Source organism: Ceratotherium simum, chromosome 7 (assembly GCF_057802395.1).
Source record: "Ceratotherium simum simum isolate JZ-2026a chromosome 7, ASM5780239v1, whole genome shotgun sequence".
NCBI classification, from domain to species: Eukaryota; Metazoa; Chordata; class Mammalia; order Perissodactyla; family Rhinocerotidae; genus Ceratotherium; species Ceratotherium simum.
Genome location: NC_141906.1, coordinates 63,132,886 through 63,160,388, shown reverse-complemented (window position 1 = coordinate 63,160,388; position 27,503 = coordinate 63,132,886). Strand labels below are relative to the sequence as shown.

The window sequence follows — 27,503 nt, the reverse complement described above, 5'->3', positions numbered from 1 at the left end:
ATGATTTCAATCTTCTTAAATTTATTGAGATTTGTTTTCTTTCCCAACATATGGTCTATCCTTGAGAACGTTCCATGTGCAGTTGAGAAAAATGTGTATTATGCTGATTTTGGGTGGAATGTTCCGTACATACCTATTAAGTTCATCTGGTCTGATGTTTCACTTAAGGCCAATGTTCCCTTGTTGACTTTGTGTCTGGATAGTCTATCCATTGACGTAAATGGAGTGTTAAAGTTCCCTACTATTATCATGTTACTATCAATTTCTCCCTTTAGGTCTGTTAATAATTGCTTTATATATTTTGGTTCTCTTATGTTAGGTGCATATAAATTAATAAATGTTATATCTTCTTCATGGATTGTCCCCTTTATCATTATATAATGTCCATTTTTGTCTCTTGTTACCGTTTTTGGATTGAAGCCTATTTTGTCTGATAAGTACAGCTACACCCCGTTTATTTTGGCTGTCATTTGCTTGGAGTATCACCTTCCATCCCTTCACTTTGAGCCTATGTTTGTTTTTAGAGCTGAGAGGAGACTCCTGGAGGCATCATATAGTTAGGTCCTGTTTCTTAATCCATCCAGCCACTCTGTGTCTTTTGATTGGTGAGTTCAATCTATTTACATTTAGAGTGATTATTGATATATGAGAACCTTTTGTTTTATGGTTGCTCTATATCTCCATTGTTTCTTTTTCCTTGTGTTTCTGTCTGCCTTTTTAGTTTGGTGGTTTTCTATGATGTTTTTCTCAGTTTCCTCTTTTTTTATGTTTCAGATCTCTGCTTTGGTTTCTGTTTTGTGGCTCCCATTGGGTTTATATAAAACATCTCATAGACAAAATAGTCCTTTCTCTGCTGATAACATCTTATCTTCTTCATTTGCCTATACAGGTTCCTCCTTTTCCTCTTCTCCTTTTATGATTTGTTGTCACAAACTATCCCTTTTTATCTTGTGAGTTCATTACCAAATTGAAGTAGTTATAGCTATTTTTAATGCTTTTTTTCCTTTAAACTTTATCCTGTAATTAAGTGTTTAATAACCTGTTCTGATAGAGTTGCAATTTTCTGATTCTATTTATCACCTTAGTCAAAGTTTTGTGTACTTTTGCCTTTTCGCTTCAGGCAGAAAAGCTCCTTTCAACATTTCTTGTAAGGCAGGTATAGTGATGATTAACTCTCTCCCTCAGCTTTTGATTGTCTGGGAAAGCCTTTACTTCTCCTTCATATCTGAAGGATAACTTTGCTGGATAGAGTATTCTTGGCTGACAGTTTTTATCTTTCAATATTTTAAGTGTCATTCTACTTTCTCCTGGCCTGTAGAGTTTCTGCTGAGAAATCTGCTGAAAGACTAACAACAGGGGTTCCTTTGTACCTTATTGTCTTTTCTTCCCTTAGCTACTTTTAAAATTCTTTCTTTACCATTGACTTTTGACAGTTTTACTATAATGTGTCTTGGAGAAGGTCTTTTTGCATGAGATAATTAGGTGTTCTATTAGCTTCATTGACTTGTATATCCAGTTCCTTCCTCGGGTTTGGGAAGTTCTCATCTATTATTTCTTTAAATAAAATCTCTGCTCCTTTCTCCCTTTCCTTTCCTTCTGGGATACCCATTATCCTTATGTTGCCTTTTCTAATAGAGTCAGATAGTTCCTCGTAGAGTTACTTCATTTTTTAAAATCTTAATGTTCTCTCCTCTTCTATCTGAATCATTTCTAGATTTCTATCTTTGAGCTCACCAGTTCTTTCTTCCATATGGCTTTCTATGCATTCTTCATCTCATTTACTGAGTTCTTCAGCTCCAGAATTTGTTTGGTTGTTGTTTAGTTTCAATCTCTTTGGCCAAGTACTCCTTCGTTCATTAATTTTATTCCTGAGCTAATTAAACTACCTTTCTGAGTTTTCTTGTAGCTGAGTTTCTTAATGACAATTATTTTGAACGCTCTGTCAATTAGATCACAATCTTCTGTGACTTTTAGTTTGGTTTCTGGAGAACTGTCATTTTTGTGTGTGGGGTACCACATTACCCTCATTTTTCATGGTGCTTACTGAGGTGTTCCTCTGCTGTGCATTTCAAGTAGCAAACACCTTTTTTATTTAGGTAAAGCTTTGTTAACTTTGATTCTAATTCAACAGATTGGTAATTAATTGCCTCTCTTTTGATTTTCAGTAGGTGACACTATAGTGTCAAGTTTTCGGTTTATTTTACCTGAGCTGCCTCTGGCTATATTTGAGAATTGGCACTTGGGTATGGTTCTGTTTGTTTTTTGTGCTTACTCTTGTTCAGGGTGTTCCTGTATGTATTGTGACTTTTGCTGCAAGTTCATGTTCATTGGAACTTTGTGGGGATTTCTGAGGCTTGTGTTGGGAAAACCTTCCTCCAGTGAGGATTTATTTACTTCTACCAGGCATCTGGGGCACTAGCAACCTAGGTAACTGTTAAATTCACAGCATGTAGTCTTTTAGACATGCAGATTGTATGAACTCAGGCCACAAACTGGCATGAGGGTTGGCCCTTAGCCACATATTCTCAGAGGAGATATTCTTTCCTCCAACCAGAACCAAGGTAAAACAGACAAGAGTCTCTTCTCTTTGCTTTCTCAGGTAAAAATTATTTTTTTAATTCACCCTTTCTCTGAAGGCAAAACTCTTTGTGGTTCTTGGTTAGGGAATCTCCAATCCAACTCCAACTTGAGACCAAAGTTTTGCTCCTGGCCCATGTTGCCTTCTTAAAATGAGAACTCTAGGCCACCTGGGATTAGTAAACACTCCCAGGGCAACTGATGCCTCTGGCATTTGCTTACCTCTCTAAATGCACACTCGTTTTGTTTTGGCTTGAAAGGATATCGTTTTACAAGCTGAGTCATATGTTTTAAAAGATGTTCTTGTATAACATCCTTAGGTGCGTCATAGCAAAATAATTTCTAAAATTTAGTCTGTCATATCGCCAAAAACAGAAGTCTAAAAATTCTCTCTCTTCTCGGATATCTCACAAATCCAAAACTTTGGTAGTGACCTATCCCTCCATATCTAATTTTCCTTCAAAAATTAATAACACTACTTCCCATCCAGCTAGTTACAACAAAAAAATTGAGCACAGCCTCCCTCCTCTCTCCATCTTTCACACCCAGTATAACTTGTTATTGATTCTAAGTTCTAAACATCTCCTCAATTTGTTCTTTTCTTCATTCTGGTTACTAGTGCCTTCAGAACTCATCATTTCTTTTCTGGATCACTGAAATAATCTCCCTGTTTCCATGCTTACCTCCCTCAAATCCATACTTCACACAGCTGCCAGCATAACCTATTTAAAATAAATATCTGACCACATCATTTGCATAATTAACAATCTTCAGTGACTCCTCACTGCCATCAAGATAGTCTCAATTACTTAGCATGGCAATATAAAGTCCTCTATGATCAGTTCCTGTCTATGCTGCAGTCCTACCAAATTATGAGCAATCTTCTGCTTGATCTGTCATCTTCATCATCCTCACACATCACCCCAGCTTCCTTGGCCACCTGTCAGCTCCTTATCTTTCAGAACCCAAGTCAAGACTCTTCCAGGAAACTTGCAAGCAAATTCTTAGTGCACTCTTTGTTACATCACTGCTCGATGTGCTTAACTATTACTTGCACTTATCACACTGTATTGCAATCATTTATCTGCTGTCCCAATTGGACTATGAATTCTTTTTAAGGGCAGAGAAATTGTTATCTCTTTAGATAAGAATGTAATTGGCACAGTGCCAATTACACAAGGTACTTAGTACATACTGAACGAATGTTTTTGGTTTCTACAATACCTTATGAAATTAACTCCTACTTTCCACTGCCACTGTCCCAAGTTCAGGCCCTTTCTTCTACCTCTATCCTCTTACACATCCTTCTGCCTCAAGTTCATCAACCTTCCTAATGTCACCTAAATTCTTTCTGAAGCACAATTCTGATGATGCCCTGCTTAACCTTAGAAATCTCCTATTGCTGTTAGCCCCTCACTCAATTTCCCTGCTGCTCCAGCAGTTCACAGCAACCCATTGATTTTCCAAAGTGACAACTCAGCTCTACCGTAATTATAAAAGCAACTGGACCTGGGGCAGGCAGTACCCAACCAGCATCCACTCTAACTTCTCAATCCCCATCTAATGAAATTTATTAGCATTAGACACCCTTCCAGATCCAAACTAGGATCTGATGGTATTGGTGATAGCTACAGAATTCCTATATTATCTAGTTGCTGCCCTCCCCGACTATATGGAAGAATCCATTTCATCACTCCATTTTACAGCAGTGATGTACTGGGGGCTGGGGAGGAACGACCCTAAGGGGATCATTGTCTATCGAGAATTTAAAAACAATAATAAAACTGACTAAAGGTCAGTCTGCTTTTTATCATCATCATGAACCAGCCATTCTAAACAGTGTCAGTAATAAAATACTCCTCCCTGCCAGGGCAGACTGGCCCACCACCACCACTCCTTGGTAAACCGCTGCTATTCAGGCATCACTCCCTTTTGAAACCTTTAACTCACCCCAAAACAGAATTAATCACCTCTTCCTAAACACTTAATACACATCTGAATCTCCTACAAGGCCATAAGCACATTAAGGGGAGCTTAGCTTCAAACGCTAGTACAGACATTCATGAACACACTTACCCTTCCAGCCAGCTCCCCTTCGATAGTTTGCTTCAACTGCCCCGTAAGGTCCTCAGTGAGTGAAACGCAAAAAGTCCTAGTTCCTCTGTTGCTAGGAAAAAAAACCCATCATACCTTACACTCACCCCTTAGACCATACTTAACTGCACACGGAATATAATTTGAACTCCAAAGGCTGGCATTCACAGAAAATCATAATTTGCACCTAATTCTAATTCCTACTAAACACTCTCTTCATACCAAATTACTTATACTCAGTATATTTCTGGCAATAACCTGTAAATCTTTTTTGTATTACAGTACTTTGTGTCTGATTTACCTCACTGCTAAGCCCCAGAAGGAAATTTAAGCATTTGGTCCTATTTTAGTGCTGTAGATGCAATAGACACTCAGTATTGAATAAAACTAGTGACAGTTAATACATAAAAGAATACATTTTTATTATATAGCATTTTATTTTTAAAAAACTTTATTTTCATAGAATACATTTTCACATTGGAGATTCCCATAGTGGGAAAATAACAATTACTTACAGGTTTATATTTGTGGACAGATTATTTTAGGACAAGTAAAATAAACACATTTGAAGATTTAGTCTCAGTTTAGAATCTGCAATATTTTGATACATCCATAAGGGGATCTCTTCGCTACATGGAACTTCTCTAAATTCAGCTCTCCAGGCTCTTTTTCCTACGATTTAGAAATTAGTAATGTGAAATATCAGCATTTCCTAATTTTAAAGGTTCCCTAGAACATGTAACCATCAGTAACTGGTATCAACTGAACAGAGGGAGAAGTTTTCAAAATTAAACACTGTCTAATTTTCTGCAAAGTCTTTACTTACGAATTAAAAGTCTTTCCCTTTCTCCATCATTCCCAGGACAAATAGAGAAGTTTGATCAGGTATTGATAGTAATAAAGGTGAATTCCCTTTAAGAGTTCGATAAATTAAAAGGCAAAAGCTCATATATAATGTTTAGTTATAATGTGAGTCTTGGGGAAGCTGGGAGACAACCCCTTAAGTTGCCAGAATATGGAACTCAGTCTCACAATTTCTTAGATACAGTTCTTCTCAAACCTCTTCCTCAAAGATTAAATTCTAAAAATAACCAGGTGATTAGGAGAACAGGTTTGTCTCACCAATGGACTATCTGTTATTTCCTCCCTATTGTGAGTTGAATGGCATGACAGAGCAGAGGCAAAGAGGTGTACAATCAATTCTCAAGGTATTAAGTCAAAAAGGTCACAGCTTCCACAGCATGGCAACAGCCTTGCAAATGCCCACATCATGATAGTTGAAATAACAAAGCCCAGCAAAGGTTAAAGCTGAGAGCGCCAAAAGGCCTGTCTTGGTAGCTTTCTGCAATGCATCCCCTCGAACATAGTCAGTAACAACTTGTCCAAGGCCCCTAAAGAAAAAAAAAAAATCACAATACAAATGAAAAATCAAAAGTGAAGTTAGAGGGCTATACAGATAACTTGGCTGCAAAAAAATAATCTGTCAGGTTCAAAACGCAACTCACGGTTATAAGAATCATAAACCAAAATGAAGGAATCAAGAGTTTCCTACTAATATAATAAAGACTTCTTCCTATTCTTCAGATCCAATTTTCCAGAGTCATTTCTATCAGAGACAGTAACTAATTACTACTCTATTTACAAAATCTTGGGGTTTTTTTTTTTTCAGACTAAAACAAACCCTCTACTGAGTTTTTCATTAATTTAAAAAGAATTTATTACGCAGATATGATGTGCCAGAATCTGTCACAGATGTTGTGAGTACAGCAAATAAGACAGCATTCTTGCCCTTTACAGCACATTCTAGTGAAGGAGAAGGAAAAGTATATATGTGCTCTAAAGAAATATTTTAGAAAGGATGATGTGAATGAGAAGAATATTCCAAATTAAAGTGACAATGACCTTGGTATCTTTGAGGAATAGTAAAAAGGTTAGTGTGGCTGGAGAACATGGAGATGAGATGGCAGGGGCCGAAAACACAGGGCCTTGAAGGTCATGATAAGGAGGAGTTTGAATTTCATTTGAAATAAAATGGGAAACATGGATGTGCTTTAAGCAGGGAATGACCTAATTTTACTTTTTTAATAACAGTTTTATTGAGATATAATTCACATACCATAAAATTAACCCTTTTAAATTGTACAATTCAGTGGCTTTTAGTATATTCACAGAGTTTGTGCAACATTATCACTATTTAATTCCAGAACATTTTCATCATCCCCAAAAGAAACCCTGTATCCACTAGCCCATTACCCAACCACTAATTTGTTTTCTGTTTCAATGGACTTGCCTATTCAGGACATTTTACATAAATGAAATCATACAATATGTGGCCTTTTGTGCCGAGTTTCTTTCACTTAGCATGTTTTCAAGGTTCATCCATATTGTGGCAAATATCAGTACTTCAATCCTTTGTATGGCCAAATAATATTTCTTTGTAAGAATATAGCACCTTTTGTTTAGCTATTCATCAGCTGATAGACATCCGGATTGTTTCACTTTTTGACTATTATAAATAATACTGCTATGAACATTACTGTACAAGTTTTTGTGTGGGGATATATGTTTGCAATTTTGGGGGGTATACACCTAAAAGCAGAATCATTCAGTCACATGGTAACTCTATAACTTTTAGTTGGAACTGCCAAACTGTTTTCCAAAGTGGCTGCAATGTTTTACATTCCCAACTGAGTTACATGAGGACTCCAACTTCTCCACATCCATCTTTTTCATTATAGCCATTCTTGTAGGTATGAAATAGTATCTTATTGTGGTTTTGATTTGCATTTCTCTAATAACAAACAATGTTGAGCATTTTTTCATGTGCTTATTGGCCATTTGTATATCTTCTTTGGATAAATGTAATTTTACTTTTTAAAAAGGTCACTCTGGTTGTAGTGTGGCAAACAGACAGTGAAGGCAGGAGAAGGAGAACAAGGATAGAAACAGAAAACTAGTTAGAAGGCAACTGAAGTAGCCTAGGCAAGATTGTTGGCTTAACCTAGGCTGTGACAGGGCAGATAGCGTGAAGTGTCCATCTAGGCTATGTCTGTCTGTTTGTTTTGGTGAGGAAGATTAGCTAACATCTGTTGCCAATCCTCCTCCTTTTGCTGAGGAAGACTGGCCCCGTGCTAACACCTGTGCCCATCTTCCTCTATTTTATGTGGGATGTCTGCCACAGCATGGCTTGATAAGCGGTACGTAGGTCCACGCCTGGGATCCAAACCTGTGAATCCCGGGCCACTGAAGAGGAGTGCATGAACTTAACCTCTAGGCCACCAGGCCAGCCCATAAGATATGTTTTGAGGGGAGAACTAACAGAAAAAGCTGATGGATTGGATATGGGATAAGACAAAAAGAAATATCTAAAATGACTCCTAGGATTTTTGGCTTGAGCAACTAGATTTAATTGAGTTAGGTAAGAAGAGGGGAGGAGGTAGTTTCGAGGGGAAATCAAGAGAGATTTGGGGGAAAAAAGAGTGATTTTGGCAATGTTACATTTAGGATGACTATCAGACATCCAAGTGAATTATGTTGGTTAGACAACGAGAAATATAAGTCTGCAGCTCGGGGAAAGAGGTCAGATCTGAGCTCACCTCAGGAAACTGTGTAGATAGAGAAATTAAGAAAGCCAAGACTGAGCCTGGGGTTCAGACCTTTGTTATTCAGAGGTCAGATAAGAGAAGGAGCTAGCAGAAGAGACTGAAAAGGTACAGCTGGTGAGGTGGAAGAAAACAAGGTAAGTGTGGCATCTCGGAAGTCAAAGAAAAATTATTTATGGAAGAAATGGTCAATTAAGTTGAATCCTGCTGAAAGTTCAAGTAAGTAGAGGACATAGATAGACAACTGAATGTGGAAAAATGAAGATCTCTGGTGACTTTGGTAAGAATGACTTCATTTAAATAGTTGGGATAAAGCCCAGTTAATGTGGATTAGAGATTAGATGCTAAGGAACTAGTGCACAATTATAGACAACTCTTTCAAGTCTTTTTTTGTGTGTGAAAAAGAAGAGAAAATTAGTGAGGTAACCGAAGGAGAAATCAATTGTAATAAAAAATGTATTACTTTAGAATTATCTCTTATTCTGATTTTTCATTAATTTAGATGCTCTCCTTCCAAGAAACACATATTAGAGAAATATCACTGTACTTGTGATCTAATATTTCATATGCAACTAGAATCCTTTATTTTGAAAGGTCTTTCTGATTAAAGGGTAATTCTCCTAACCAACTCCAAAAAACTAGGTAAGCAAAATCCCCTTTAACACTAGCTAGAAAATGATTCTGACAAGTCACTTAACCTCTCTGGGGTTTAGTTTCCACATGTGTAAAATAACAGATTATGGTTAAGATACTCCCCCTAGTCCTTTCAGTTCTAACAATCCAAAAACACCTCCCCAACCCATGGTCTCATACTGTCCTTGCAAAACAGCGTAAAACAAACAAGGAAGCTAACTGTTATTTACAAACTTTCTAGAAGGTTCAATAACTTAGAAAATCTAACAAACTATGCTAGATAAAATAAACAAACTGGAAATTCATTCTTTTAACAAATATTTACTTAGTGTTATGTGTCAGGTACTGCTCCAGGCACTAAAAATATAACAGCAAACAAAACAGTTAAAAATCCATATCATATTTCATTTTTTAAAAAGGGCAAGACTGAACTATAGTCTATAGGGATGCACATTTGGGTAACAAAACTATGATGAAATGTAAGGAAGTGATTACTATAAAAATCAGGATAATGGTTCCCAGAGGGGGGATGTTGAACAGTTACAACTGACAGAACACAGAAAGAGGCTTCTGGAGTAGGTGGCAAAGTTCTATTTCTTGACCTCAGTGGTACTACCCTTATAATAATTCATTAAGCCATAGATTTGAGTCTTCTGATTTTCTGTATCTGAGCTCTCATTCCAGTGAGGTGAGACAAGGAATACACAAAATAATAAATAGACGACACAGTATATTAGAAGGTAATAAGTGCTACTGAGAAAAATAAAACAAGGAGGAGGGATAAGGAATGTTGGGAAGGACACTGCAATTTTGAATAAGTGGTTACAGAAGGCTTCACTGAGAAGGTGACATTTAAGATGTGAAGGAAATGAGGGAATAAGCAAAGTATAACTAGACAAAGAGAGTTTCAGGCAGGGGGAAGAGTTAAAAGTAGAGCCCCGAGGCCTGGAGTGGCCCGGGCTGGAGTGGCCCGGGCACATTCGAGAAATGTCACAGAAGCCAGTGTGAATGAGGGAGAGAGGACTGGGAGATAGGGAAGAAATGGGGCCAGACCACATTGAATCTGTAGACCACTGTAAGAATTCTGACTTTTAGTTTGAGTAAGATTAGGGGACAACAAAGGGTTTTGAGAAGGGAAATGTCTTGACCTGACTTAATATTTTAACAGGATCACTGGGGCTGCTGCTTTGCGAACAGACAGAATGGGGACCAGTTAGGAGACTACTACTGGAATCAAGGGGTTTGGGGCTTAAACAAACAGAAGAAGGGAAATGCCATTCATTCAGATGAGCAAGAGTGCTAGAGAAAGAGATCTGGGGGAGATCAGGAACTCAGTTTTATAACATGCTATATTCAAAATGCCTATTAGATATGGAAGTGAAGAAGTCGAATAGGCAGGTAGATACATAAATCTGGACATATAAATATTTTATATACATTTTAAAGTTTTCTACAGGTCTTGAGTAGCTCAGTCAACTTCTCCCTCACATGCAATTAGACAAGCTCACAGTAAACAAACTGAGCAGACAATGCAATACTGAAGGGACTGCTGTACTTGCCAGTGACTATGGAGACTGAGGGCCGCAGCCAGGGAGTAGTCCATCGCAGAACAAGGATTCAAGTAAGCAGCTGGAAGTAGGCCCAGGAGCAAAACACTGACAACCCTCTCACTAGTCCAGTGGAGAGATGCAGCCTTGGAACCAGCTACAGAAAAAAAGGACAAGATTCATAAGAATTGAAGGGGGAAACACACATCTCTCACATTCAATATTTGCCACAAAATAACTCAAACTGACAGAATGGCAAACAGTACGCATATAAGACAACTCTGAGCATAAAGAGGGTAAGATTAAGGAAATCATATGGTATTTGACCTTCTCCCTCTGACTTATTTCACTTTGCATAATACCCTCAATGTCCATCCATGTTAAGTAGCAGATAATAACAACAATAAACAAACACACAGAGACAGAGATTGGATTGGTGGTTACCAGAGGGGAAGGGGGGAGGGAGGAGGGTGAAAGGGATAATTCGACACGTGTGTGGTGATGGGTCGTAATTAGTATTTTGGTGGTGAACATGATGTAATCTATGCAGAAATAGAAGTATAATGATGTACACCTGAAATTTATGCAATGTTATAAACCAATGTTACTGCAATAAACAAAAAATTTAAAAAAAAAAAGAGGGTAAGATTAAGAAGGTAATTGAGAGACGTGCTATCTCCCTTGTTTGAAGTCTTGTGGCACAGGCTTTCTCAACGCCTACATATACTGATAATAAGACAGATCCACTTTGCTTATAGGCAAGAAGATGAAGTATCTTTGCAGAATTACCAATCTTGGACTTCAGTGTAATGGACAGACACCTTATATATATGTTAGTGACACCTGAGGAATTCCTTTAAAATGTTACTCTTTTATTTACACCTTCTAATCTTTGGAAGTAAGGTAATATTAAAAAAGCCTCCCAAAACAAAATTAAACCATGTCAACTTTTAGGATCATGGTCCTTCTGTTCTATTACTTATAAATAGCCCAAAACAGATATGAAACACGAAAACTTCCTCTAAACAAGTGGAAAACAAAATGAGCTTTAAACATTTCTTTGAGAGTCTTCATCTCTTTTTGGTTACAGACCCCACTGGGAATCTAATAAAAGGATGGAGCTACTTCCTGGAAAAATGCACACAGACATATACATTAAAAAGGATGTATACTACAGCAGCGGCTTTCCTGCAGTCCCATGCACACCAAGTTAAAACCACTCTGCTAAATCTAATTGAACTAAGCAAAGATATGCAGAAACAAAAACTTTTCAAAGCTAAAATAATTCTAAAAAGCAGAAAAACTACACTTGCCTAATTTCTCATAACTCAGATGCAACTATATCTAACTGGTTGACTTAAGTATCAAGAGAAGTCTTTATCTCTGTAAAATACTGATATTTCCAGACTTTAAAAATGGAAATAGAGACGGGGCCGGCCCGGTGCCGCAAGCGGTTAAGTGCGTGCACTCCGCTGCAGCAGCCCAGGGTTCGCTGCTTTGGATCCCAGGCACGCGCTGAGGCACTGCTTGGCAAGCCATGCTGTGGCGGCGTCCCATATAAAGTGGAGGAAGATGGGCATGGATGTTAGCCCAGGGCCAGTCTTCCTCAGCAAAAAAAAAAAAAAAAGAGGAGGATTGGCAGATGTTAGCACAGGGCTGATCTCCTCACCAAAAAAAAAAAAAAATGGAAATAGAGTTAACTGATTATTCACCTACAGATTTTCTAAGACCAATTTTAATAATATCTAAACAATATTCATCTAAGAAATGCAGTATGATTTTAATATCAGCCTAAATAAAAATAAGCAAGTCAATTACAGCTATAAATATGCATGACTTTTTAAATTGTCTACTATTCTAAATTATTCATATCTGTCTCCTCTCCATTAGCTAAATAAATAAAAGTGACTAAACTATATCAAACAGACTCTTCCTACAGAGCTATTTTCTTTTTAAAAAACTAAAATTTTTAAATGCTGGCACTATCTGCCCAAAGGTATAGGATAGGTCTTCATTTGACAGAGTTGGATATAAGAGGTCCCCCCATGGACAGCAAGTCCTGCCAAAGGCATGATAATTAGCCCAGATGAAGGTGGCCAGAGCCCAGAAAGCAGCACCAATGGAGAAAACATACAATGGCGGATGGGTGACAGGTGAATGTGCTGCGTTCCACACCATCCTGGGGTAGGTCGGTCCTGGAGAAATGCTGAGACGAGAGCAGGTCTGACTACCGGGGTTCGGAGCAACAGAGCTGAGGAAAGAGACATTTAAGGGGATTATAAGCACCTCTCCTTTAACAGGATTGACAGACTTTCTAAATGATCATGGGCAAGCAAGCTACTTAATCCCAAATAGGAGATAACATCTCATCTGTAAAATGAGGATAGCATCTATTTCATTGGGCTGCTGTGAGGTCAGACTAAGTAGCCATTGAAAGATTGAACTATCAATGAACCACTTATGCAAAAAGGCTTCACTTTTACTAATTTTAAAACGTAAATTATCATTCCTTTCTTCTTCCATTTACTCATCTATTCATCCAACAACATTCACTACATGTAAGATTATGCTCTGCAGTGGAGCAAGAGAGATAAAAGACAAAGTCTTTGTCCTCAAGGAATTCAGCCTAGTCTGGGAAGTTCATCTATTACCATCTTGCTTTTCAAGATTAATTTCTCCACTTAGGGCTGGGCCCGTGGCTTAGCGGTTAAGTGCACGCCCTCCGCTGCTGGCGGCCCGGGTTCGGATCCCGGGCGCGCACCGACGCACCGCTTCTCTGGCCATGCTGAGACCGCGTCCCACATACAGCAACTAGAAGGATGTGCAGCTATGACATACAACTATCTATTGGGACTTTGGGGGAAAAACAAATAAATAAATAAAATTATTAAAAAAAAAATGTTCTCCACTTGTACTCTGAACCCATCCATTTCTGTCCCCTTTGGGATCCTGTCTCTTGGCTAAAAAATAGACAAGACTTAAGTTTACCCAACTCCACCACTTACTAGACGTCAGATGATGAGCAATTAAGTTAAATAGGCTCTCTAAGCCTAAATGTCCTCATTTGTAAAATGAAGTAATAGCACTTCATAATACTCTGTTGTAAATTAAATAATATATACAAGGTGCTCAGCATAATTCCCAGAATGTTATAAGCACTCAATAAAAGGTAATTTCTCTTCTGCACCTTTAATCTCTCCTTCCTTCCTACTGGTCCTTTTCCCTCGACTGATGTAATATACTTAACCCTTCCCTTGATCCTATGTCCTCTAATGCCCATGTACTCTTGCCCTGCTCTTTCTTCCCTTTCCAACCATGCTTCTTTAAAGTGTTGTCTAAATCACCTCAGCTTCCTCACTTCCCTATCATTCTTCAACTCTGAAACTTGTTTTTATCCCCACCAAAGCTGCTTTGGTAAGTCACCAATGGTCTCCATGTGGCCATATCCAACTGGTACTGTTCAGTCTCCATCTTATTGGGCCTTTCTGCATCACCTGGCATTGGTAGCCTTTCTTCCCTTCTTTTCTCTGACAGAACTCTCTTCTAGTTCTCCCTCTGACTCTGTGCCCATCCTATATCAGTTCCCTCCTACATTCACTCTTTTTTTTTTAAATTAATTAATTTATTTATTTTTCCCCCAAAGCCCCAATAGATAGTTGTATGTCATAGCTGCACATCCTTCTAGTTGCTGTATGTGGGACGTGGCCTCAGCATGGCCAGAGAAGCGGTGCGTCGGTGCACACCCGGGATCCGAACCCGGGCCGCCAGTGGCGGAGCGTGTGCACTTAACCGCTAAGCCACGGGGCCGGCCCCTACATTCCCTCTTAAATGTTTTCCCAGGATTCTGTCATCTGCCCATTGCTCTCTTCACTCCCTATACTCAACCCTGGCCATTTTGTCCCCTCAGCTGCTACTACCTACAAGCTGATGACACCTCATTCTGTATCTCTAGCCCTGATATCTCCCCAGTTTCAGAAGTTTAAATGCATGTTGGGCCTCTCTCCTGAGATATCCTACATGGACCTCAAACTCACCATGCCAAAAACTAAAATCATCCTTTAACTCACTTTCTCATCCAAACTTGTCTCCCATTTGCACGTTCCATACTTTATTTACATCCCAGCCACTCTTTACTCTAACCCAGAAATCTGGAAATCATGTAGGACTTTGTCCCTAAATTCAATCAACTGCCAAATCATATTGATGTAACTCCTTAACATTTCTTGAGACAATCTTATCTTTTTTGTACTACTTTCCAAGTTCAGGACCTCACCATCCTTACCTAGACTACTACAACAGTGTGCTATCTCATCTGCCTGACTTGTGTCTTCGCCTGCCCCATCTGATGGCCATCTACCACACTGTTACCTAAGTCAAATTTTTCAACGGCTCCCCTTCATACGAGGCAAAACGCATACTCCTTATCAAGACAAGTTCTTCCGTTATTTGATTCCAGCTCACCTTTACAGATTCATCTCTCAATCCCCAACTTGAGCTCACAGTCTAATAGCTGATTTGTTTTGTTTTTTCTCATACCAAGCAGTTTCTACACCTTCATCATTGCTTTTGCTCATCCCAGTAACTCTAACAGTAATGCCTTTCTTCCCATGGCTTTCCTTATCCTCAAGATTCAAATCAAGCACACCTCCTTCAGGAACCAAGACAAGGTAATCCTTCCAAAATAGGTCTAAATATATTCTTCCTCTGGACTAGGGTAACAATATATGTACAGCACAACTGTTTTTGCTTTATGTTAAATTATGCTTATATGTGTTTTCCCAATAAAAATGAAAACTCTTTGAGGGCAAGGAGCTATGTTTTACTCACATTTGTATCCCAATCTTACTACAGTGCCTGCTATAACCCAGTTCAATGATTATCGAATTGATCACCCCGCCTACACCAACTTCAGAGGAAATGGGCCAGACCAGGCTTTGGCACTTAGATTGTTTTCTGTTTCAGGGTGGGAGCATTCTAAGGACAGTGAATGAGTAGAAAAAAAGAACTCTTATGAATAGCCTCAGCAGGACTGTAACTTCCAGAAGGAGCTCTTTTTCAGATTACCCCATCAGCACGCCAGCCCAGAGCAGGAGAGGTACACGCTCGGGTGAACATCTGGGCCAGTACACAACGGTGGTCATTGCTGTGGTTCAGGAAGGAGCCAGAGCGGCCAAAGGAAAGGAAAGGGGACTCCCCCACTCAAGAGGTCTCACTACCCAGCAAACGACTCCTCAGCGCATACCCTTCCCGGCTAGAGACTGCGCTAAGAACCTCTGGTCGCCAGGACCCCTCACCTCGGCCTCCTTGGGCACCGCAGAGGACACTCAGCCTCCAGAGAATCGCCATCGCGCTCCTCAAGGCTCAAGGTCATCCAGCAACCCGGAAGCAATTATACTACAACCCCCACCCTGCGACCGTGGCAGAAAACAAATAAAAGAAAAACATTGCGTGAACCGGAAGTCGGGTTCGGCGCGCGCCCGCCGCGCATGCGCACACGCGCTCGACGGAAGGTCCCGATCCGGACGCGAAGAATGGCGGATCTGCGTGAGGCGGACGAAGCGGAATTGCAGCGCCTGGTGGCGGCTGAACAGCAGAAGGCGCAGTTCACTGCACAGGTGCGGGGACAGGGACCAGGGTGAAAAGAAAGGAGGGTGAAGTACAGGTCCCGGGCACCCGCGGAGCTCTGCACAGTGGCGGCGCTGTACGGCAGCCTGATGCTCCGTCCCTGCCACCCCCGGTTTCCCTCACGAAAGAGAGGAGTCACGGCACTCCTGCTGCTGGTGACTGGTAATGCTCAGGTGCCCGCTAAGCAAGCCCAGCGTGGGGAAAAGAGAAGGTGTAAAGCAGAGAACAAAGGTTTGGGCGACGCAAGGGCGTGGGAGCTTAGGTTGGCGGCGAGCTCTCTGGACTGGCATTCGGAAGATCTGGGTTCTAATCTTGCCTCTGCCTCTTGCAGGCCACATGTTCCTAGACAAGACATCCACCCACTGTGAGTCTTAGTTTCGTTGTCGCCTGCTGCCTCACTGGATTGGGAGGATCATATGCGATAATGTATTTGAAAATGATAGAGCAGTAGACCGTTATTAGGGAAAGATGGGCTCTGCAGACACTGAGTCTCCACGATTAGTTTAGAACAAGGGTTTTGAAACCCTTTAAGAATGGTTGGAACCCCAGCGTGGTCCTCTACTAGCTGCATGATCTTGAGCTAATTGACTGAATGCTTAGGACCCAGCCTCCCAAATAGTAAGCCTTCGGTAAATGGTTATTTTCTATCTCCTTTTTTTAGGGAGGTTCGTGGTTCGTGGAGGAAAAGTAGCAAGAATCCTGGTTAGAAATCTTAGGGTCCTGAACATTATGAAAGTGGACATTTTCTGTGCCTGTATGTGCATTTTGGGGGGAGAGTGGATCCATAACCTTCATCGGATTCTCAAAATGTGTCCATTACCCCCAAAAGGTTAAAAACTTACGAACTACTCTATGGGGCCGGCCCTGTGGCTTAGCGGTTAAGTGCGTGCTCCACTACTGGCACCCGGGTTCAGATCCCTGGCGCGCACTGTCGCACCGCTTCTCGGGCCATGCTGAGGCGGCATCCCACATACAGCAACTAGAAGGATGTGCAGCTGTGACACACAACTATCTATTGGGGCTTTGGGGAAAGAAAAAGGAGGATTGGCAATAGATGTTAGCTCAGAGCCGGTCTTCCTCAGCAAAGAAAAAAAAAGAGGAGGATTAGCATGGATGTTAGCTCAGGGCTGATCTTCCTCACAAAAAAAAAAAAAAAAAAACTACTCTCCAAGGGATAGATTTAGAATGAGATGAGTGCAGTGCTTTGAGGGAATTAATTGGTACCATGCCTTCCTGCCCAGCTTACACTGGTGCAAGTTTGAGAATATAGAAGAAGGTATTAACCCTGCCTGAAAATTTACAGATTAAGAACTTGACACAGTTAGAAAATAATAGACACTGGCCTTCAAGGAGGTAAGAATTTGAACTATTCTAAAGGATGGGGAAATCTTTAGGGAGGGCATTCCAGGAGTATTAAGAGTCAAGTTGAGTACGCTTTGTGTGGACCTCATTGAAACAGTATAGGTTGGGGATTAAATAAGGGAGTGCCCTGAGTGGCTAACAGAGAAATTGATGCGTTAAGCAAATAGAGAGATGACTTGATGCAAAATATTTTTTAATTAGTAAAAAGGAGAAAAACAAAAGGAGAGGATAAAAGATTGTTGCAATATGGGGATGAGAATCTAGGCTATATTGGTGACAAATTAGAAAGTGAGGCAAGAGGAGAGCCCATGGTTTGTTGATTGAAAGAATGGTTTAGTCAGGTGACAGAAAATGAGGAAAATGGGAAGGAAATAAGAAAATTGGCAGACCTATCTGCAGACCCCAATGGTTAACTATTTTTCTTTCCTCTTAGGTGCATCACTTCATGGAGCTATGTTGGGATAAATGTGTGGAGAAGCCAGGGAATCGCTTAGACTCTCGCACTGAAAATTGTCTCTCTAGCTGTGTGGACCGCTTCATTGACACTACTCTTGCTATCACCAGTCGGTTTGCCCAGATTGTGCAGAAAGGAGGGCAGTAGGCCAGCTCCTGGGAGAATGACAGAAGCAGCAAAGGACTTGTTATTAAGCAGATTGCAAGCCAGTGGGGGAAGGTTGTCAACCCACTGTCAGGTCAACTTCAGGCTATTAACCAAGGCTGTCGGTACGAAAAAGTAACAGATCAAATGTTCAAAAAGTGAAATTTATTTATTTGGAATTCAGAAATTCCATGTTGTATCACAACAGTTATTCAATAAATGTGAATTCTCCAACTGTCTTTTTTTAATCCCATTTTAGGATTTAATATAGAAATCTCTGATTGGCAGGAACATTAGAAGTAAATGTGTTCCAAGGCCAGTACTGCAAATGGGAGATCTTAGGTTTTGAAGAGCCACCCTAAGCCATATTTAAGGGGCTGGAAGAACTATCAAAGCCTTAGCCTCAGGCATAGAAGAGAATGTGGGGTTGAGAAAGGTGAAGAACAGGAAACAGCTTTATTGCTTATACATGACCGAGAAAAGGTAAACATGGCAAAAAAACAAAACAGGCAAGATGTATATTTGTTGGGAAAGAGGCCTGCTAGTATGGGAGGAAGGGAAGGTCAAGACCTAAATAGAACCAACTTCCTGGAGATGCCTTGTTCCACTGGCCCATCTTCCTGAGTCTGTGCTTAGAATCAGTACTTTTATAGCACAGAAACAATGCTAAAAAAAATACATGCTGAAAACGCCTTCCAACAAAGATTTCATTTGCTCCAAAAACAAAACAATTGCTTTAGGTTAAGAGGTAGTAATTATAGACTGTTCTTCCCCCCTTGGGCCTCTACTAATCCCAAAGGTAAAAATACACACCATGGAACATTGACAGTTAAGTACCAAAGTATTAATATTTCAAATAAATATCCCAAAAGGTAGCACCTGTGTATAATCAAGGGATAGGGAACCTCTGGCCAACCATGTATTTTATGACTAAGCATTTTATTAGAAATCTGTTCTGTAAAGAGAACAAATTTAATAGTTAGAACCACAAAGTATTACCACCTCATGGAATGTTGTCATAGTTATATTCTATTGCTGGTGTCTTACACTGTCATGCTACCATGAAATATTTCTGTATTACACAGGGGAAAGGAGGGCTGGGGGGTTAACTTACCTGTTCTGGACCTCATAACCAATTAGTGGCAGAACCAAGACCAAAGTTTGAGTTTTCAAGCTTTTTACTCAGCCCATGAAGTGACAACCAGGAAAAAACAGTGATATGTCACTTGATCTGCCATAATGAAAAAATTCACTTGTTCTGCCAGCCTTCTTTCAAATGATGTTTTGGTTTCTTAAGTATTAACATAGCAGGGATCACGGTCCAGTCATGCGCCACATAAGGATGTTTCGGTCAACGACAGACCCCATATACAATGGTCATCCCATAAGATGAGTACCATATAGCCTAGGTGTGTCTAAGTACACTCTGATGTTTGCACAACTACACAATCCCCTAACAGTGCATTTCTCAGAATGTATCCCAGTCGTTAAGCGACATATGACCATGTAGCAAAGTGAAATAACACGGTTTCTACTTGGTGCTTTAATCCAAAGGCGGACTGGGAAGTGAATATGTCCCTGAGAAGCCTGTTTTATTCTTGAACTGATTCAACCTAGTTTCAGGGAAAATCTAAGTTCATTAATAGATTTAGAGATGAACAGGAAGACAAATTTAAATGGTAGTTGCTGTCCTGAATCCTGTTCAGAGCACCATTAGCATGACTAATTCCTAATTCTTCCCCATTTGGTTGAAGACTTACCTAAGTCAACTGAAGAAATAATTTTGAACACAAGTCCATATAAGCAGTATGCACCAATGGAACTGGAATACCACTTCCCATCCAGTTATCATGTTTAGGGGTGTACTGAGTGTAGCCAGACCCTATCCACCAGGGGAATTTGACAGAAAATCCTAGTCTCTTCTAATAACAGCTGTCTGAATGTTATCATGAAGGGAAAATGTTCTTATGCTTACTCCCTCAGTAAGTAAACCGGACCACATCTATGGGGCCAAAATACAGAAAGATCAAAGCACCAAGAATGAAGACAAAAGTCAAGTTGTGGCACCTGCTATAAAACTGACAAGAGAGCAACTTGATGTTGCTTTATCATACCATCCTACACAGCACTGGTTCCAATCCACCTCTTGATCCCAGCCCTTACTTTCCCCAAATTCAACATTCCAACTGGTGTACCCAGGTCATTATTGGGTTCAGCTTTCTGGGGCTTTTAATTTGCTGTATATGCTCTCTACACTAAATGTGATTAATTGCAAAAAAATAATCTCTTCAAGAAACCTTAATAACAAAATACCAGATTCCCTATTAACATAAGAGGATCAAGTTTAACAGGCCAAAATAGAAGATAAGAAGTCTGTCAGAACATATATAGATGGCACAGGACAGCTCTGACCTCAGGCCCCCTGTGCTAAGCAATAGAGTCACTGGCAAAACCCCAAGGTGTAAGAGCTGTAATATCCAGAGTCTCATGGAAACTGAAGAATGTCTCTTTCTCATTTAGTCATCCTCTGAACTCTCAGCAGACCTTTCATCTGTAGCCACTTTCCAATTTGTGCGTTTGTTTGTCCTCTCCTGTATTTCATTGTTAACTATAGGGATATGGACTTTTTTATCTCTCTTTTTCCTCTTGGTTTTCTTAGTGTCTCTTTCCTTACTTTCCTCAGAACTGCTGGATGCAGAATCATCTGACTGGGAACTGTCATTTTCTGCCTCTAAGAATAAAGCAGGTTTTTTGACAGACTTTTTCCTGGATTTTTTCTTGTGCTTATGTGGTTGTTTCCGTTTCCTGGTACTAGAAGCCCCAGTTTCTTCTGAGAACTCGCTTGAGGAATCTGCTGTTATATCTGTGGCTTCCTTTTTGCTTTTCTTCTGTTTTTTGTGTGACTTTTTTTTCTGCTTTTTTTTGTGGGATTTCTTTGACTTCTTGTGTTTGTGAGATTCATGGGTAGATGATTTTACCTGGGGAGATGGTTTTTTTCCATTGGTAATATCTTGCTGATCACTACTAATAAAAAAGAGAAACTGCTTTACTATAGAAAATAAAAAGTGTATTTATATTTTAATATTCCACATTCTAGACAGGAAGTTGGGGGTTAACATCTAAATATTAAATCAGAGCTTTCACATAGGGTTACTAAGCGACTATCACCTCACTAAGTTTTTGTTTCCTTATCTTTAAAATGAAGATAAAAATTATAATCTGCCATACTGAGTTACTGTATGGAATACTATATATAAAACCTAAGTGCTACAGATATGTGGAACACCAATCAGGGAAAGGCAAAAAACCAATCATCTCCCAATTAAATTGCCTGTTATTTCTCTGGTTACATTTTTAATGGCAAATGTTATATCCTTTGTAAAAATTAGGAACTCAATTCATAGTTTGGACTTTGTACTAATCTTAGTTTCTAAATTTTTCTTCAGTAAGCCTATTTGCCTTACCTGTCTGTTTCAAATTCTTCAGGATATAACTCTTTATAACCACTGTGACCCCATCTGTAAGATGACATATTTTATTACACATACTGTAAAGCAATGCACACATTTTGAAAACTAAAACAAATTAGACTTGGGAGTGCACGCATACACATACACACAGAACAAAGAAAACAGAGATAAGGTAGAGCCAACCCCACATTATAGCTCACTAACTTAGTTGGCTACATTTTCTGTACTGGACAATATCATTTCAGACACAAAGGATTCCTTTGTCCATCTGTAAGAGAACTTGCCATTCTCTTCCTTAAGAAACACTAAGGAACTCTTAATACTCTGCTCTTTAGCTGTGAAGTACTTCTCCAAAAACATCTCATAACATAATGCTGTCTACATTGGGACAATTTTTTAAAATAACAACTTTATTGAGAATTCATATACCATAAAATTCACTCTGTTAATGCATACAATTCAGTGGCTTTTAGTATATTCAGAGTTGTGCAACCATCACCACTATCTAAATTCAGAACATTTTCATCATTCCAAAAAGAAACTCTATCTGTTAACTCTCCATTCCTCCCTCTCCAGTAGCGTATGGCAACCACTACTCTACTTTCTGTCTCTAGATTTGCCTACTCTGGACATATCATATAAAAAGAATCATATAAGTGGCCTTTTGTGTCTGGCTTTCTTCACCTAGCATAATGTTTTCAAGGTTCATCCATGTTATGGTATGTATCAGTACTTTATTCCTTTTACTGCCAAATAACATTCCACTACCATTACATATACCACATCTTGTTTACTCATTCATCAGTTGATAGACATTTGGGTTTCCACTTTTTGGCCATTATAAATAATTAGGCTATTAACATTTGTGTACAAGTTTTTGTAGCGATAGTTAATTTTTAAAAGTATACATTCTCAGGCCAAATATTAATGGTCACAAGAATTTAGTCACAAACCTGTCTGGCATGTTAGCTTCATAATCATATAACTTCTTGTTCCAGGATTTAGCCTTAAGAAAATCATCTTCTAGTGTCCCAGAAATTTCATTCTTTGGCCTCCAATAGTCTCTTTGACTTTCTTCATCAAAACCATCACTACGCATCCGGCTATAAGAGAAAACAGGAGAACTTTTAGGTTTAGAAGCAATCTTTGAGGTTACTTTTTGGAACGTTATGCACAAAATTCAATGAACAAGCTAAAGGGAGAACAAAACAACCTGATACTTAATGTTAAAAAAAAATCATGTGAAAAAAATTGATCTGTTCCTCTCTATAAGTCTGTGTAGTTGTCCAATGAAAACCTGACCATTACTACCCATCCTATTGCAGAGTATAGACAAAATGACTTCTGGACTGTGGCATGCTGTGGCTCACTGATTCTCAACTAGGAGGGCATGCAAAGAAGGAAAGAGAGCATCATCACAGCTGGAGCCATTTCAAACTACCCTAGAGATTTTGAAATACAATCCCTTCCCTGTAAACTAGCAACTTGCTGTAGAGAGGTCATAGTAACAGTGGGAGCAAAGCCTAACCCATGAGTATGCTGGGGTGTGAGAACCACTGATCCAGTTTGTGCTTATAATGTCCACTAACTGGTCACTAAGCCAGCTCATCAGTTATCAAAAATGTTTAAGGGCCTCCTATGTGCCAGACACTGTTCTAACTGCTGGGAATAGAATAGCAAATGAGATAATCAGAATCCCTGCCCCTAAAGAGATTATGTTTTAAAGATTTATTCACCATGACAGGCATTAATAGTCCACTCTAAAAGAATAATATTTTGTTCCTGGAAACGCCACTTGGAATTGAACAACCAATACAAAACAAATCATTATCTTCACTAATATACTTCTAAATTCTCAAAGGACCATCTTTTCAGAAAACAGACTGAAAAGATATTTATTTTTGTGTTGAGACTCTGCCTTCTTTACCGTGGATACCAAGAATACTTTCTTGTCTGAAACCCTTCACACACAGCCAGTCACACCCCAAAGTCCACATACTCTGCAGGCACACTCACTCTCCTTAAATATCTTAACTATTAACTATTTCCCTGGGTGGCTTTAGAAATCAGCATTATTACTTTATAGTCATTTTTCATACACACAGCTCTAAACTAACAGGCATATGAGGCTCAAGAGATGTCCCCAATACTCAGACGTTCCTATACCTCCACAGGTAAGATAACAAAGCCTGCATAATCCTTCATATTCAGATGCAAATTATTAAGAAGGTAATATGAAAGGCCGTGTGACTTGGCGAAGATAGTAAGTAGATGGGGTAAAAAAAAGGCTGAGAGAGAGAATGAAAGACTAATAGGGGAAGGGAGTGAATGATCAGCTAAGTGACCATAAGATACCAATAGAAAATCTTGAGTTAAAAGCCATCAGGCTAAGTCAGAATTCACAGAATCCTAGATGTTTAGAATTGTTCAAGGCAGAATTTTTAAATTCTCCATTGCAAACAAGTACAAAGAATGAGGCCATATGCATCATAGCCATTACCTTTATGCTTGGGTCTAGATTTATGAAAGAGAGGTGGCTTAAGGACTCACTGAACTGAATTCATCTATCTTAAGCACACCGAAGTGTTTTTAAACAAAAGGTAATGACTCTGACTAAGATGAGAATTATTATGGTTCTCAGAGCTGCAACTTCACCTTGAACTGCTGGGTAACATTTTCCTTTTGGTCCCCTGGTAAGCATCTTCCATCTGCTTCTCCAGTTCTCTTATTTTCCACATATCTGATTCCTCCTGAATCTAGATTTTTTTAAAAGGAAAGAAATAAAAATAATTTAACAAAAATAACACTTTACATCACAGAAAAGTAATTGAAAATATGGTCTGCACTAATTATTGGATTACAGACTGGGTTACAATCAGGAACGTGGGAAGCAAATTCTGGTTTCTCTAGAGTGGTTAAACAATCTGACGCAGTAAATCTCAAATATGTAGAATTCTGCAGCAACAGAACTTTTTAACCCCTGCATAGACACACTTACTACCTTATAAATTTTGCAGTTATGCTGCAATTAGCAAATGATAATCCTTATGTTTCTAAAATGCTTTGTGATTTTAATTGTATCACCTCAAGTGAACCTTAAGCAATCTTATGAGGAAAACAAAGCAGGTACCATTATTACATCTTATTGAGAAGAAACAAAAGCTCAGAGATTTTATCAAAGTCAAAAAGCTAGTAAGGACAGGTCTTTAAACTTTCTAGGCTAAGTCTCTTCTCACAACATTATAATTTTTGTTAAAAACAAAATAGAACAAACGAGAACTGCTAGAGAATTTCCTGAAAAGCAAATTACAATTGCCCAAAAACAAGAATACATTTTATTTCTAAGTCTTTCTGTAATGTTTTGTTAAATCTGTGGTAGATTTATCTCTTTTAGCCCCCACTTTCAAATCTACGCTCATTATCCAACCAGGGGTGGTTTAACATGATGACAGAGGCTGCTTAGGTAACAGTTATACCCTCACTCACAATCAAAATATCAGGAGATATGATAGTAATAACACTTATGATCAAACTAGGAGTTGTAGAGTTCACCAAAGAAAACCAAACAAGGATTCTGGGCCCTCTTTTCATCATATGTGCTCTCCTAGGTGACTTCATCTATTCTCATGACCTCTATCAATTCCTGTATATCAATAATCCCCAAACCTTTACATCCAGCCTCAACTTTTCTCCTTTCCTCCAAGTCTGAATTTCCAACTCTTTGGACATCCTATAAGCACCTCACCATCAACATATTCAAAACCAAACTAATTACCTTTCCCATCATACTTGTCCCTTTTCTTTTGTTCCCTATCTCAATTAATAGCATCATCATTCACCCAGTCAATATATATAACACAAGGTGTCTATATTTGATTCTATAATTATCATTATCATCCCATAAGTCACCAAGTTCTTTGGAGTCTATCTCCTAAATTCCTCATCTTCATCCCTAGTATCACTGCTTTCATGCGAACCCCTCATTATCTCTCACCTGGAACATTGTAATTACCTCCTAATTAATCTCTCTACTGTTTCACCCTTCTGATCTAACCCCTACCCAGCTAACAAATCATCTTTCTAAAATACAAATGCAATTATGTCACATCCTGCTTAAAATCATTTGATGGTTTCTTTATTGCCTAGAGGAGAAAGTCTAATCTCCAAGCATCATAATCCAACTCTAATTTAGCACTCGGGCCTCATCTTCTGTCACTATCCCCCACATTCCCTATTTTCTGGATGCACACAATTTCTTGCCATGCCCCAAGTGCTTCATGCTCTTTCTTGTTGCCATGTTAGTACATGGTGTTCTGTCTGGAATGATCTTTTACACCTGGTAAACTTGAACCTGTTCATCAATCAACTAGTCCAAATAGCAGCAGCTCAAATACCACCCATTCTGTGAAGCCTTTCCTAATTCCCCAAGGCAGATTTCATTATTTCTTCCTCAGTGCACTAAAGCACTTTGTATACGTCTCTAAGTACTTATCAAATAGTATTATAATTATCTATTTTATTCATCTTTTGTATCTCCCAACTGTACCAAAATAATGCTTGGCACACTGCATGCCCTCATTAAATGCTGAGGAAGAACTAGGTTTTACCTCTCACCTTATTGTGAGCATCTGTGTGCCGGATGACATTCCTCAGGAGGACTTTCCCCAATGGAACCCGGGACATTCTTCAATCTGAAATGAATCAATAAATAACATTTAATAATAAAAATTCCCTTTAACACCTTGTCTTTTATTACAATGCTATAAAGAAGCATAAGGTAAAGGAAAGATCACTGAACTCGAAGTCAGAGATCCTGAGGAACAGTTTTTCCTTCACCATTACAAGGGGAAAAAGCCTGACCACACTAATGTGAGGATGAAAGGAGATAATGTACACTGGAGCTCTTTGAAATTGCACAAAATTAAGTGCTTTCAAAAGCAAGTATCATTTTATTTAATCCTCAAAATAACTATATTTTATATGAAGCAAGTATCTTCATTCCTACTTTATGGATGAAATTTCCTTCAAGCCATAACTTGCTCCAGGCCACACAGCCCAAAGCAAACAAGGTCCTGATTAGAAATCAACTCTCGAATCCCAAAATTAGTTTGCGATGAAGCAAATACCTAGATTTGAGAGTGTCAGGGACCACAAATGTCAACAGTAACAAAAACCGACGCCGAAAAACATCGAATGCAGAGATGCCCTCAATTTCTCCACCTAGGGGAATTTTACTTTCTATTTTGACAGGGATATTCACGTGTGCACTAGCAGGGGCTTTGTGCAACCATCCCCCCGCTCACTCACCCCTCGATCCTGAGGAAATCAGGCATCTTGTTAGTGTGAGACGAAGAACCACTCCATTACAAGATCTCCTCCGACCCAGGAAGCCAAGGAGTCAGGGCTCAAAGGCAGCTCTGCAGCTTCACCCGAGTCCTTCGTGAAAACGCAGCCTTCCCACCGGTTATTCTGCCCTCACCCGCGGCCCAGGCCGCGGCGGCCTTTCCCCCAGCCCAGGCCGACAGCAGGTACCTCTCCGGACTGAGGCCTGAGGCTGCGCCGGCGCGGGATCCGGACGGTCGGGGCGGCTGGGGCATGCCCCGCTCACGCTCCTCTGGGACGGACCCAGGGGGTGGGTTTCGCTCCCCAGAAAGGATGGGGACGCTTTGGAAGGGTATGACCGTCCACTGGGCCCCAAGAAGTATCTAAAGTGCCTGAAGGGGGAGTTGAGTCTTCCAACTGGAAGACAGAGAAAATACCCCCATTTTTGTCACCGGGATCCCTGCTCCCCTGGGGCCACAGAGCTCCCGGTAACCTTCCCTCCACACGCCCTCCCCACACAAATACACACAAACACACCCATACCGTGCGCCGCAGCCTCGCGTGGCGGGGGTGGGGGGAGGAAGCGGTCTGGGAGGAAAGGAAGCAGGCTTCCCTTTCAGGCCGGAAGTCGTGCTCCTGAGAAATTCTTCCCACCAACAGGAGACCCAAAAAG

The 27,503-nt window shown here is 39.7% G+C and overlaps 3 protein-coding genes across 7 annotated transcripts; 1 reads left to right on the top strand and 2 right to left on the bottom strand.

The window, feature by feature from the left end:
* Positions 1-5,072: 5,072 nt before the first annotated feature.
* On the bottom strand, positions 5,073-15,902 carry SDHD (succinate dehydrogenase complex subunit D). Of its 2 annotated transcripts, XM_004427328.3 has the most exons (4): positions 15,748-15,894; positions 12,588-12,704; positions 10,466-10,610; positions 5,073-6,062 (listed from the first exon to the last, which is right to left on the bottom strand). In XM_004427328.3, the coding sequence occupies exons 1-4, from the start codon at positions 15,797-15,799 to the stop codon at positions 5,897-5,899; spliced, it is 480 nt and encodes a 159-aa protein (XP_004427385.1). In that variant the 5' UTR covers positions 15,800-15,894; the 3' UTR covers positions 5,073-5,896. The 2 variants fall into 2 exon arrangements, with proteins under 2 accessions (XP_004427385.1, XP_087289822.1); XM_087433696.1 differs by lacking the exon at positions 10,466-10,610 and having other exon boundaries at positions 15,748-15,902.
* Positions 15,903-15,924: 22 nt separating this feature from the next.
* On the top strand, positions 15,925-18,272 carry TIMM8B (translocase of inner mitochondrial membrane 8 homolog B). The gene is made up of 2 exons (XM_004427330.3): positions 15,925-16,068; positions 17,874-18,272. The coding sequence occupies exons 1-2, from the start codon at positions 15,940-15,942 to the stop codon at positions 18,039-18,041; spliced, it is 297 nt and encodes a 98-aa protein (XP_004427387.1). The 5' UTR covers positions 15,925-15,939; the 3' UTR covers positions 18,042-18,272.
* Positions 18,273-18,475: 203 nt separating this feature from the next.
* On the bottom strand, positions 18,476-27,494 carry NKAPD1 (NKAP domain containing 1). Of its 4 annotated transcripts, XM_087433695.1 has the most exons (7): positions 27,374-27,428; positions 26,816-27,247; positions 26,123-26,199; positions 24,164-24,264; positions 22,462-22,611; positions 21,503-21,556; positions 18,476-21,062 (listed from the first exon to the last, which is right to left on the bottom strand). In XM_087433695.1, exons 3-7 carry the CDS (start codon positions 26,189-26,191, stop codon positions 20,555-20,557), a joined length of 882 nt encoding a protein of 293 aa, XP_087289821.1. In that variant the 5' UTR covers positions 26,192-26,199; positions 26,816-27,247; positions 27,374-27,428; the 3' UTR covers positions 18,476-20,554. The 4 variants fall into 4 exon arrangements, with proteins under 4 accessions (XP_087289821.1, XP_014640657.1, XP_014640656.1 ...); XM_014785171.2 differs by lacking the exon at positions 26,816-27,247 and having other exon boundaries at positions 27,374-27,494; XM_014785170.2 differs by lacking the exon at positions 27,374-27,428 and having other exon boundaries at positions 26,816-27,363.
* Between the last annotated feature and the right edge of the window lie 9 nt (positions 27,495-27,503).

Excerpts from the sequence above, each read along its gene's own strand:
- NKAPD1 (XM_014785171.2), bottom strand. The coding sequence starts at position 26,191 with ATGTCCCGGGTTCCATTGGGGAAAGTCCTCCTGAGGAATGTCATCCGG. Across the intron at positions 21,557-22,461 it reads GAAGCTAACATGCCAGACAG|ATGGGGTCACAGTGGTTATA; the intron begins GTTTGTGACTAA and ends GTCATCTTACAG. Across the intron at positions 21,063-21,502 it reads GAAGAATTTGAAACAGACAG|TAGTGATCAGCAAGATATTA; the intron begins GTAAGGCAAATA and ends CTTTTTTATTAG.
- SDHD (XM_004427328.3), bottom strand. The coding sequence starts at position 15,799 with ATGGCGATTCTCTGGAGGCTGAGTGTCCTCTGCGGTGCCCAAGGAGGC. Across the intron at positions 10,611-12,587 it reads CCTGTCACCCATCCGCCATT|CTGGTTCCAAGGCTGCATCT; the intron begins GTATGTTTTCTC and ends TTTTTTCTGTAG. Across the intron at positions 6,063-10,465 it reads CTCAGTCTCCATAGTCACTG|GGGCCTTGGACAAGTTGTTA; the intron begins GCAAGTACAGCA and ends TTTTTTCTTTAG.
- TIMM8B (XM_004427330.3), top strand. The coding sequence starts at position 15,940 with ATGCGCACACGCGCTCGACGGAAGGTCCCGATCCGGACGCGAAGAATG. Across the intron at positions 16,069-17,873 it reads AGGCGCAGTTCACTGCACAG|GTGCATCACTTCATGGAGCT; the intron begins GTGCGGGGACAG and ends CTTTCCTCTTAG.